Source organism: Phyllobates terribilis, unplaced genomic scaffold (genome assembly GCF_046119375.1).
Source record: "Phyllobates terribilis strain yellow unplaced genomic scaffold, ASM4611937v1 Scaffold_10__3_contigs__length_209671492, whole genome shotgun sequence".
Lineage (NCBI taxonomy): Eukaryota > Metazoa > Chordata > Amphibia > Anura > Dendrobatidae > Phyllobates > Phyllobates terribilis.
In genome coordinates this window covers 165834726-165848089 of record NW_027362770.1, presented here as the reverse complement: position 1 = coordinate 165848089, position 13364 = coordinate 165834726, and the positions used below count along the sequence as shown (strand labels likewise).

Sequence of the window (13364 nt, the reverse complement as noted above, 5' to 3'; positions counted from 1 at the left end):
TAATTTCGAGAATCTAACTCAAGGCTTTGAATTCATTCACACTCAGATTTTATGATTTTAGGTTCAGTTTAGTTTTGTGTTTAAAATAGAAAAACAACTTCTCAATATACTTGAATTATCAAAGGTGCCACAACCTCCAAATTTTAGCTTGAATAATAATTAATAAATTAATAATTAAAAAATTAAAATCCATAGTAAAAAAGTAGATCACTTGCGCCACCTAGGGAAATAAAAATAAAATAAAAAAAATTCACCCTAGGCAGCCCATGATGGGCAATTTTAACCTTTATTTTTTTTAAATGGCTTCTGCTTGTTTATAGCGCCATCTATAGAAAAAAAGATACAAAAAAAATAATAATTAAAAAAATATAGTGATAAAAATAATAATAAAGAAAATAGATTAATTGCGCCACCTATGCAAAATAAATATAATAATAATAATTTCACCCTAATTAGCCTATGATGGTCAGTTTTAACCCTTTAATTTTTTTTAAATTGTGATTTCCTGCAAGGTGATTTATAGCACCATCTATATAAAAAAAAGATCCAAAAAATGACTACGGAAATTCAAAAATATAACAATAAAGATGAATAATAAAAATAAAGTAGATCAATTGCGCCACCTATGCAAAAAAAAAAAGAAATTAATTTCCCAATGTATAGCCCATGATAGTCAATTTTCACCCATTGTTTTAGAAATTGTCACTACCGCTGTTGCTGGTTTCCCAGCCAGCTGGTTTATAGCGGCATCTATAGAAAAAAAATATATAAAAAAAATAATTTAAAAATATAATAATAAAAATAGTTCATCAATTCAATGCAAAAACAGGAAAAAAACAATTAATTTCACCATAGGGGGTGATGGGCAATATTTACCCTTTATTTTTGAAATTGTGACTGCTGCTTGTTCCTCGATCTGGTTTATAGCGGCATTTATCTAAAAAAATAATAATTAAAAAATATAACAATAAAAATAATAATAAAAAAACTAGATCAATTGCTCCACCCTATGCAAAAAAAAAAAAAAAAAATTCAGCCTAGTTAGCCCATAATGGACAATTTTAACCCTTTATTTTAATAAATTGTGATTCCCAGCTAGGTGTATTATAGCGCCATCTATATAAAAAAAGATAAAAAAAAATAATAATTCAAAAACACAGTAATAAAAACTAATAATAGAAGAATAATAAATCACCTATGCATGATGGGCAATTTTAACCTTTTTTTTTTTTTTTTTTAAATTGTGATTTCTGCTTGTTTACTAGACGGGTGATTTATAGCGCCACCTATATAAAATAAAAAATATATATATAGTATTAAAAATAATAATTTTATTTTAATAAATATTTCTAAAAAATAATTAAAAAATACAACAATAAAAATACAAAAAAAAGTAGATCAATTGCTCTACCTAGCAAAAAAAATGTAATTAATTTCAGCCTAGTTAGCCCATAATGGACAATTATAACTCTTTATTTCATAAATTGTGATGCCAGCCAGGTGTTTTATAGCTCCATCTACACTGTGTTCCAAATTATTATGCAAATAATATTTTCTCAGATTTTCCCAAATTACCTATATGAATTGCAGTCATGGTAATTTTACAGTCAAATAACTATTAGAGTACAATTGAAAGGTTTTTGTACAAACTGCCTATGATAACAGTATATTTTTAAAAAAAATAAAAAACTCAAACTGCACTCAAAATGCATGTTCCAAATTATTATGCACAGCAGAGTTTTCAACCTTTTCATTTTAATAAAGAACAAAAAAATGGTCATTTTTGAAATTATAAGCATTAGCAGGTTATTACAAACTGAAATCAAACAGTTTTCAACTCAAAACTTTATTCTAGGTGATGTTACATTTGCACATAGGACCCCTTGTTCGAAAGGAGCTTCTGAACTCTCTCGTCCATTGAATTTGTCAGGTTTTGGATGGTTTCTGCTTCAATTGTTTTGCATGAGGACAGAATACCCTCCCAGAGCTGTTGCTTAGATGTGAACTGCCTCCCGCCATCATAGACACTCCTTTTGATGATGCTCCAGAGGTTCTCAATGGGGTTGAGGTCAGGGGAGCATGGGGGCCACACCATAAGTTTGTCCCCTTTTATGCCCACAGCAGCCAGAGATGCAGATGTGTTATGTGCAGCATGAGACGGGGCATTATAATGGTCAATTTTAACTCTTTATTTCATAAATTGCGATTCCCAGCCAGGTGTTTTATAGCGCCATCTATATAGAAAAAAATCCAAAAAATTAATAATTAAGAAATATAACAACATTAAATTCTGAGTCCTGTATGATTTCTGTTTTATAGCGCCATCTATATAAAAAAGATTTAAAAAATAATTAAAACATCTAGTAATAAAAATTCATAATAAAAAAGTAGATTAATTGCGCCACCTATGCAAAAAAAAAAATGAAATTTATTTCACCCTAGTTAGCCCATAATGGTCAATTTTAACTCTTTATTTCATAAATTGTGATGCCAGCCAGGTGTTTTATAGCACCATCTATATAGAAAAAAATCCCAAAAATTAATAATTAAAAAATATAGTAATAAAAATTAAATTGTGAGTCCTGTATGATTCCAGCTAGCGGTTTTATAGCGCAATCTATATAAAAAAAAAAGATTAAAAAAATTAATTAAAACATCTAGTATATATAATCGTCTTATCCCGTCTGTCTGTCCTTCTGTCCAGGAAATCCCGTGTCGCTGATTGGTACGGCCGCGGCCAATCAGCGACGCGGAATTTCAGAAAAAGATGGCGGCCGTTAGCAGCTCATCTGCCGCGCTAGCCGGTCATCTCCCGGCTGCTCGCAGCAGAAATACCCCGACCGGTGGCGCCGCTGACCTCCATGCGGCTACCGTCGGGAGATCAGCGGCTAGGGCCGCTGATCTCCCGACGGCAAGTGTGAATGGAGGACCGGGGAGCGGCGCCGCTGGTCGGGATACTTCTGCTGCGAGCAGCCGGTCATCTCCCGGCTGCTCGCAGTGGAAGTACCCGCACAGGCAACGCCGCTCCCCTGTCCTCACTAATACGATTCGCTGATTGGTTGCAGCCGCCAGCCGCGACCAATCAGCGATATTGGCGCCAAATTTAAAAATCGCTCTGCTGATTGGTCACGCCAGCGACCAATCACCGATATTGGCGCGAAATTTAAAACCGCGCTTCTCTGATTGGTCGCGCTCCCAGCCGGCCGCGACCAATCAGCGACTGCCGCAGCCAAATTGGCGCCGGATTTTAAACACGCAGGCCACTGTCGGGAGATCAGTGGCGACGCAGCCGGGAGATGAGCAGTGCTAGCTCCCAGCTGCTCGCAGCAGAAGTACCCCGACCGGCGGCCTCTCTCCCCGGTCCTCCCTTTATACTTGCCGTTGGGAGATCAGCGGCCCTAGCCGCTGATCTCCCGATGGTAGCCGCATGGATGTCAGCGGCGATGCAGCCGGGAGATGACCGGCGCTAGCCGTTCATCTCCCGGCTGCTCACAGCGGAAGTACCCGCACAGGCAGCGCCACTCCCCAGTCCTCACTAACACGGTTCGCTGATTGATCGCAGCCGCCGGCCGCGACCAATCAACGATATTGGCGCCAAATTTAAACACCGCTCTGCTGATTGGTCGCGGCCAGCCAGCCGCGACCAATCAGCGACTGCCGCAGCCCGGCCGCGAATTGGCGCCGGATTATAAACACGCAGGCCACCGTCGGGAAATCAGCGGCGACGCAGCCAGGAGATAACCGGTCATCTCCCGGCTGCTCGCAGCGGAAGTACCCGCACAGGCAGCGCCACTCCCCGTCCTCATTAACACGGTTCGCTGATTGGTCGCAGCTGCCGGCCGCGACCAATCAGCGATATTGGCGGCAAATTTAAACACCGCTCTGCTGATTGGTTGCGGCCGCAGCCCGCGACCAATCAGCTATTTTGTCAGTCACAGTGCGACATAGTTCAGTCATGTTTACTAAACACGGTCAGTCAGAGTGTGATGTACTTCTGTCACGTTTCATTCACTGTGGTGCGCGGAACAGGAGACCCCCGGCTGCAGCCGCAAATAGTCGTGATGTAAACGGAAGCAAGATCCGGCTGCAGGCGGGAGAATTACGTGCTGGCTGTGCGTCGTCAGCGATGTTGTCACAAGCAGTATTGACAACATGACGTAATGACAAAATTCATTAGGGGCCCCGGGGGGGGATACATTGGGGGGTTAATTTAAAGTAGTACACAACCCATTTAAACACCGCTCTGCTGATTGCGCCCGGTCGGCCGCATACATATTCTAGAATACCCGATGCGTTAGAATCAGGCCACCATCTAGCCTAGTAATAAAAATGTATAATAAAAAGTAGATTAATTGCTCTGCCAAAAAAAAAAAAGAAAGAAATACAAAAATGAATAATTAAAAAATATAGTAATAAAATTAAATTGTGAGTCCTGTGTGATTTTCAGCTGGCGCCATCTATATAAAGAAAAATGAAAAAAAATTACAAAAAAAACCCCATAAATATAATAAAATGTAATAATAAAAAAGCTGATTAATTCCATCCCCTATGCAAAAAAAAAAAAAAATGAAATAGCCCAAAATTGGCAATTTTAACCCTTTATTTATTTATTTTTTAAATTGTGACTGCGGACAGCTGGTAAGACTTTAATCCGGCTTCATACAAGCCTGGCAAGGTGTCCTGGCTTCACTGTGCTCCACTTGTCCACGGTCCAAGCGCAGTGCCCGGGACAGCTGGGATGAAAAAAATTGGAAAAGTAGCTGGAAGACCCCCGTCGCCTCCTTTCCTCCTGCAGCAGCATCCCAGGCACTGATTATAGGAGCTGGATCTCTGTCCCCCATTGTCATTACCCCCCGCACACCTCCTTTTTTTTTTTTTCCCTTTTTCTAAAAAACAAGTAGGCGGACTGCAGTCTCCATGCCCAATGGCAGCGCACAGGCTGATGAAAGCCAGAGGGAGACAAGAGAGGTCCTCGCTCTCTGCCATCCAAAGCCTCTAACCCATCATCACACGGATCCCAGTCTGTAAAACTCCGCAACCACTGAGACATGACAAAGTCCCAGCAGCTTAACCCAAACCCCGCAGGCTGAGCCGACAGGACCGGACCTCATTATTAACACGTCTGGGGAGGGGATTTGGGGGGTCCTTACCAGGAATTATCAAGGAGAGGACAACAGTCATGATTCTGCTCACATCTCGCAGTGTATTACTCTCACTTCATTACCCCCAGATATTCCTCATCCTTACAAGTGGCAGTTACCTGTAAGTCATTATTATATGTGTTTTTTTTTTTTGTTTTTTTTAAATTTTTTTTTTTTTTAATTTCTTAAAGTGGCAGGTGCATTCAGATTATAGAATGAAACAGAAGGGGGCGCTGTCATTCATGGCAAAAAGTCGCAAAAAGTAGACAAAGTTCCCCAATAATGTGCACTTGTATTTATTTTTTATTTTTTGTTTATGCGTTTGTTTGTTTTTTTTTTTTTTTAAATAGTTAAATCATGAATTATTTTTTATAATTATTTAAAACAATTTATTTTATAATTTATTATTTAAATAATTTTTAGTTATTTTTTTTAATCCAAATTTTATTTTTATTTAGACGAGAATTATTGATCATTATTTACTCCGTTTTATTTAATCTGTGCTGTTTATTGATTGATTAGAATGGCTTTACGGTATTTAATGTGCGACGTAGCTTTATTGGAATTATTTCTCTCAATTATAGCTTATTGTAAGTGATGAAATAGATTAGATTTTATTACATTTTATTTATTAATATTTTATTTATTACCCTATTTAAATAATTTACTTTAAGCATTTATCTTTCTTGCATTTTTTTATTTTACTGACATTGTTGTTTATTTTTATTTTTATTTATTTATGGATTTTTGGGGTATTTTATGTTCTTATTTTATTTATTATTATTATTTATAATTTATAGATTATTTTTATTTTACGTATGTATTTATTATTTATTAAACATGTGTTTAATAATTATTTATTTATGGATTTTTGGGGGTATTTTATTTACTTATTTTATTTATTTATTATTATTTATTATTCATAATTTATGGATTTTTGGGGGTATTTTATGTACTTATTTTATTTATTATTTATATATTTATTTATGGATTATTTTTATTTTATATATGCATTTATTAAATTTGTGTTTAATAATTATTTATTTATGGATTTTTATGAATTTATTTATTATTTTATTATTTATGTATGCATTTATTTATTCATTATTTATGGATTTTTTAAGCTGTTAATATTTTCTTTTTTTTATAATTTGTTTAGTTTTATGTGTTTTTTTCCAATTTATTGCGACGTGGAATATTATTAATAATATAATTAATTATTAATAGATTTTTTAAAATTTTACTGCCATTTTTGTTTATTTTTATTTCAATTATTTATGGAATATATTTCTTATTTGATGTATTTAGTTATTATTTATTCATTATTTATGGATTTATTAATTATTATTTCTTTATTTATGGATTTTTTTTTATTCTAAAAGTTAATATTTTCTGTGGGTGTTTTTTTTCTTTCGAGTGCTAGTTGTATATGTTTTTTCCTATATACTGTGTTGTGGAGTAATCGGCTTGCCATTATTTGGCCTGATCTGGTTGATAACTGCTGATAGTGGGGTGAATGCAGACATTGCGGGTGATCAGCGCCGGGTGCTGCAGCCGCCTGTACTCTCTTCCCACTTTTGCTTATAATTTACAGCTGTAATGATTTATTTGCTTTTTATCGATGATAATTATTGCATTATGTGATGGCTGGATATATTTTGGAGCAGAACATTTGTGATGCGTGAGAACAATGCCGGAGGGCAAGAATGAGATCTACAGATGAATATTTATTTCCTATATAATTTTTTTTATTTTATTTGGATTTAGATCTATGTGTTCTATAGAATTATAGGGTTTCTACAAAACATAAACGTGTGTGAACATTTGAGTTTCATCTATTATCCATCTATTATCTATCTATTATCTATCTATCATCTATCTATTATCTATCTATCATCTATTATCTATCATATATCTATTATCTATCTATCTATCTATTATCTATCTATTATATATTATCTATCTATTATCTATCTATCTATTATCTATCTATTATCTATCTATCTATTATCTATCTATTATCTATCATCTATCTATTATCTATATATTATCTATCTATTATCTATCTATTATCTATCATCTATTATCTATCATCTATCTATTATCTATCATCTATTATCTATCATCTATTATCTATTATCTATCTATTATCTATCTATTATCTATCATCTATTATCTATCATCTATTATCTATTATCTATCTATTATCTATCTATTATCTATCATCTATCTATTATCTATCTATTATCTATCATCTATCTATTATCTATCATCTATTATCTATCATCTATCATCTATCTATTATCTATCATCTATTATCTATCATCTATCTATTATCTATCTATTATCTATCATCTATCTATTATCTATCTATTATCTATCATCTATCTATTATCTATCTATCATCTATTATCTATCATCTATTATCTATCATCTATCTATTATCTATCTATTATCCATTATCTATCTATTATCTATCATCTATTATCTATCATCTATCTATTATATATCTGTTATCTATCATCTATGTATTATCTATCATCTATCTATTATCTATCTATTATCTATCTATTATCTATCTATCTATCATCGATCTATCTATCTATTATCTATCTATTATCTATTAGCTATATATTATCTATCTATTATCTATCTATCATCTATATATCTATCTATTATCTATCTATCATCGATCTATTATCTATCTATTATCTATCTATTATCTATCTATTATCTATCATCTATCTATTATCTATCTATTATCTATTATCTATCATCTATCTATTATCTATTCTCTATCTATTATCTATATATTATCGATCATCTATTATCTAACCATTATCTATTATCTATCTATTATCTATCTATTATCTATCATCTATCTATTATCTATCTATTATCTATTATCTATCATCTATCTATTATCTATTCTCTATCTATTATCTATATATTATCGATCATCTATTATCTAACCATTATCTATCTATTATCTATCTATTATCTATCTATTATCTATCTATTATATATTATCTGTTATGCACACGCCCGGACTGACTGGCGTGTGCGGGTGTTGTGGTTCCACTGGACCATGGACCGGAGAGTGCCTGGAGGGGCGTGACTAAGTATCTGGCCGATCCGACCAAGGTGGCACGACGGCGTACGACGCCAGTGCACCAGGGAGAAACCGGGCAGAGGGACCAGGTGCTACTCCAGGTCAAACTCCGGACACGGGGGTTGACCCACACTGGGATTACTGGAACAGGCAGGTTAGGCTGGCACAGACTGGTGGATGTAAGCAAACACGGCAGGTATGCAGATGGGTGGATACAGGCGAGTATGCAGGCAGGGAGGTACTGGCCGAAAGGACGGGCTGGAGCACAGAGAGGTTAAGACCCAGTACAGACTGGGTCACAGAACCGCAGATGCGGTAGACAACCACAGCAGAGAGGGAACGCCCGAAGCGGTGGGCAAGAACAGAGCAGGACGGGGCTGCAGGAGCAGCGAGCACAAGCAGGGCAGGACAGGACTGCCGGAGCAGCGGGCAGAAGCAGGGCAGGGCGGAAACCGCAGAAGCAGTAAGCAAGATAAGAGCAGAGCAGAAACCGCAGGAGCGGCAAGCAAGGCAAGAGCAGAGTGAAAACCGCAAGAGCGGCAAGCTAAGCAGGAGCAGAGCGGACACCGCAGAGCGGTAAACAAGGCAGGAGCAGAGCAGAAACCGCAAGAGCGGCAAGCTAAGCAGGAGCAGAGCGGACACCGCAGAGCGGTAAACAAGGCAGGAGCAGAGCAGAAACCGCAAGAGCGGCAAGCTAAGCAGGAGCAGAGCGGACACCGCAGAGCGGTAAACAAGGCAGGAGCAGAGCAGAAACCGCAAGAGCGGCAAGCTAAGCAGGAGCAGAGCGGACACCGCAGAGCGGTAAACAAGGCAGGAGCAGAGTAGAAACCGCAAGAGCGGCAAGCTAAGCAGGAGCAGAGCGGACACCGCAGAGCGGTAAACAAGGCAGGAGCAGAGCAGAAACCGCAAGAGCGGCAAGCTAAGCAGGAGCAGAGCGGACACCGCAGAGCGGTAAACAAGGCAGGAGCAGAGCAGAAACCGCAAGAGCGGCAAGCTAAGCAGGAGCAGAGCGGACACCGCAGAGCGGTAAACCAGGCAAGGGGATAGGACTCTGTTCACAAAGAACAGACGGAGAAGGAAAGGCAGAACCAGAAGCACGCACAGTACTTACATAGAAGTAGCGAGCGTACACTAAATTCACAACAGAGGTACAGAGACGACGAGAAGGAATTTAGGAGCGGGTTCAGACTCTGCAGAAAGACGCAGAAAACAGACATAGAGGGAAAAGGGAGACAAGGTTAAAGTAGAAACGAGGCACAGACAACAGGGAACAGAGGAACGGGAATAGAGACAGCAAGGCAGGAACACAAACAGGACTCTGTTCAGACGGGAACAGATACCGCAAGGCAGGAACACAAACAGGACTCTGTTCAGACGGGAACAGATACCGCAAGGCAGGGACACAAACAGGACTCTGTTCAGACGGGAACAGATACCGCAAGGCACAGACAGGCAGATCTAGGAATACGGCCCCTAGAAGGCGAAAGAACAGGCAAGAAGCGTGTTCACAAGAACAGACCACAGTTCAGACACAGAACTGGAAAACAGGCAGGAAAACAGGATAGGACCTGGCATGTCAGAGACAAAAAGCCAACTGACAAGAAACAATGCTCAGGCGCCATCTTGAGGAAGAAGGTGGTATAAATACCCAAAGATGGACAGCAATAGGCTGAAGGTGCAACAGGGGCGTGTCCGCAGCAGGTACATGAAACAGGAAGTTCAGCGGGCGTCGCCCTATGCAGCCAAAGTGGAGCAGAGCAGAGAACAAGGAAAGAAGCCAGACCAGGAAGCTGGGCGGGAGATGAAGTTTGCGATCTTGCATGATGAGAGATGGAACACCATGCAAGAACGCCGCCAGGTATGCTACAGTACCCCCCCCCCTTACGCCCCCTCTTCTTCAGGCCTGCAAGGATCTTCCGCAGGGAATTTGGGGGCCAATCCCTCTCTTCAAGGAGATTACTTCTATTGTCCACAGGAGGAGACAAAACTGGTCTCATAATCTGGATGGCTAGGATGCGGCTTCCCATCCAGCCATCTTCAGCAACAGATGAAACGGGTGAAATACCAGAAACAGCACACAAAAAAGTCTCTCTACATTTATTTTTAGGCAGCACCCCAAAAAGTTCAGGAGACAACTGGAGGTCCTCTGCCGGGTTGGAGGGGTGCAGAGACTCGGGGGTAGCCTCTGCTTCGGGGTACATCTTGTCAAGCTCACAGGATGAATTGGGCAAAGTATCAGGTACAAGGTGTAGAGAAGACACTGCCTCTTTGTTATGTGGTGGTACCCCGGAGGATTCAGGAAACAACTGGGGGTCCTCCGCCAGTTTGGAGGGATACCGAGACTCGAGGGTAACCTCTGCTTCGGAGTACATAAGGTCAGACTCACTGGAAGAAGCGGGCGAGGTATCAGGTACCGAGTAAAGGAGAGTCTCAGTCCATTCGCAATCAGGTAGCACCCCGAAGGGTTCAGGAGACAACTGGAGGTCCTCCGCCTGGTCAGAGGGGTGTAGAGACTCGGGAGTAACTACCACTTTGAGGCACCCATTGTCAGGCCCACAGGACTGAGCGGACGAAGTATCGGGTACCGGGTGTAGGGAAGTCTCTCTCCAATTGTCATCGAGTGGTATCCCGGAGGATTCAGGAGGCAACAAGGGGTCCTCCGCCAGGTAGTAGAGGTGTACAGACTCGGAGGTAAACACAGCTTCGGAGCATCCTTGGACATGCACACTGGTTAAAGTGGGTGTAGAATCTGATGCCAGGTGCAGGAAGCTCTCCTGTGTGGACTCTGGATGGGTAGCAGTCTCTTCTGGCTGGAGAACTGGTGCACCACCCACGCACATCACCCGCTGGGGCTTCTCCGGGATACAGGAAGATGAAGCTTCAGTAGGGACTTCAAGGTTGGGGTCAGGAGGTCTCAGGGAGGACAGACCCTGGCGTGACGGCTTGCCTCTGCGTCTAGCACGTCTGGACTGCCTCTTGAGGTTGGGAGCAGTATTCCGGAGAGTGTAGTCATCCTGAGTGGATTCAGGGCAAGCAACAGTCTTTTCGGGCAGGAGAACTTGTGCGCTACCTATGCACATTACCCGTCGGGGCTGCTCCGGGATACAGGGAAGTGAAGCTTCAGCAGGGGTTTCAGGGTTAGGATCATCGAAAGCCAAAAGGAAGGCCACCAGGAAGGCCTGTAGGTCAAGAACGATAGGATCCTGTGCTTCCCATAGGGGGTTGATCCATTCCAAGGCATCACCCGCTAGGTTGGACATTATAAATCCCACCTTAACCCGATCAGAAGAATAAGCATTAGCATAGAACCGGAACTGCAGCAAGCATTGCCACACAAATGCACGGCATTGTTTTGGATCCCCGTAGTACCGTGGTGGATCCGCGGGAGCAGGTGCAGCTTCAGCAGGGACTCCAGGGTTGGGGTCATCGAAGACCATTAGGAAGGCCACCAGGAAGGCCTGCAGGTCAAGGACGATAGGATCCCAAGCTTCCCATAGGGGGGTGACCCACTTCAAGGCATCCCCCGCTAGGTAGTCAATTATAAATGCCACTTTAGACCAATCAGAAGGAAAAGAAAGAGGGTAGAACTTGAAGTGCAGCATGCATTGCTCCACAAATGCACGACTTTGTTTTGGATCCCCATAGTACTGGGGCGGATCCACAGGAACGGGTGCAGAAAGCTCCATCTGGACGGGTGCGAAATTAGCCTGGAACTCAGCTAGAGAAAAAAAAATATATATATATATTTATTTATTTATTTTTAATGCACGTATTAGCTGGAAAACGTCTCAGAGAGCGAAGGCCGTGGGGCTCAACGGGAACCATGGCCTGAGCATGCTGTTATGCACACGCCCGGACTGACTGGCGTGTGCGGGTGTTGTGGTTCCACTGGACCATGGACCGGAGAGTGCCTGGAGGGGCGTGACTAAGTATCTGGCCGATCCGACCAAGGTGGCACGACGGCGTACGACGCCAGTGCACCAGGGAGAAACCGGGCAGAGGGACCAGGTGCTACTCCAGGTCAAACTCCGGACACGGGGGTTGACCCACACTGGGATTACTGGAACAGGCAGGTTAGGCTGGCACAGACTGGTGGATGTAAGCAAACACGGCAGGTATGCAGATGGGTGGATACAGGCGAGTATGCAGGCAGGGAGGTACTGGCCGAAAGGACGGGCTGGAGCACAGAGAGGTTAAGACCCAGTACAGACTGGGTCACAGAACCGCAGATGCGGTAGACAACCACAGCAGAGAGGGAACGCCCGAAGCGGTGGGCAAGAACAGAGCAGGACGGGGCTGCAGGAGCAGCGAGCACAAGCAGGGCAGGACAGGACTGCCGGAGCAGCGGGCAGAAGCAGGGCAGGGCGGAAACCGCAGAAGCAGTAAGCAAGATAAGAGCAGAGCAGAAACCGCAGGAGCGGCAAGCAAGGCAAGAGCAGAGTGAAAACCGCAAGAGCGGCAAGCTAAGCAGGAGCAGAGCGGACACCGCAGAGCGGTAAACAAGGCAGGAGCAGAGCAGAAACCGCAAGAGCGGCAAGCTAAGCAGGAGCAGAGCGGACACCGCAGAGCGGTAAACAAGGCAGGAGCAGAGTAGAAACCGCAAGAGCGGCAAGCTAAGCAGGAGCAGAGCGGACACCGCAGAGCGGTAAACAAGGCAGGAGCAGAGCAGAAACCGCAAGAGCGGCAAGCTAAGCAGGAGCAGAGCGGACACCGCAGAGCGGTAAACAAGGCAGGAGCAGAGCAGAAACCGCAAGAGCGGCAAGCTAAGCAGGAGCAGAGCGGTAAACAAGGCAGGAGCAGAGCAGAAACCGCAACAGCGGCAAGCTAAGCAGGAGCAGAGCAGAAACCGCAAGAGCGGCAAGCTAAGCAGGAGCAGAGCGGACACCGCAGAGCGGTAAACCAGGCAAGGGGATAGGACTCTGTTCACAAAGAACAGACGGAGAAGGAAAGGCAGAACCAGAAGCACGCACAGTACTTACATAGAAGTAGCGAGCGTACACTAAATTCACAACAGAGGTACAGAGACGACGAGAAGGAATTTAGGAGCGGGTTCAGACTCTGCAGAAAGACGCAGAAAACAGACATAGAGGGAAAAGGGAGACAAGGTTAAA

General features: G+C 42.0%; 1 protein-coding gene across 4 annotated transcripts in view; it reads left to right on the top strand.

Moving 5' to 3' along the window:
* WNT7B (Wnt family member 7B) overlaps positions 1 to 13364 on the top strand; it is a 313390-nt gene that overhangs the window by 148434 nt on the left and 151592 nt on the right. Inside the window, exon 1 of one of the 4 annotated variants that reach the window (XM_073650071.1) lies at positions 4937 to 5262. The exons of the other annotated variants lie outside the window; for them this stretch is intronic. Within the exon in view, the coding sequence (XP_073506172.1) occupies positions 5180 to 5262 (83 nt within the window). The 5' untranslated portion in view covers positions 4937 to 5179. Of the gene's footprint in view, positions 1 to 4936; positions 5263 to 13364 lie in introns of those variants that run through there. 4 annotated transcript variants of the gene reach the window in all.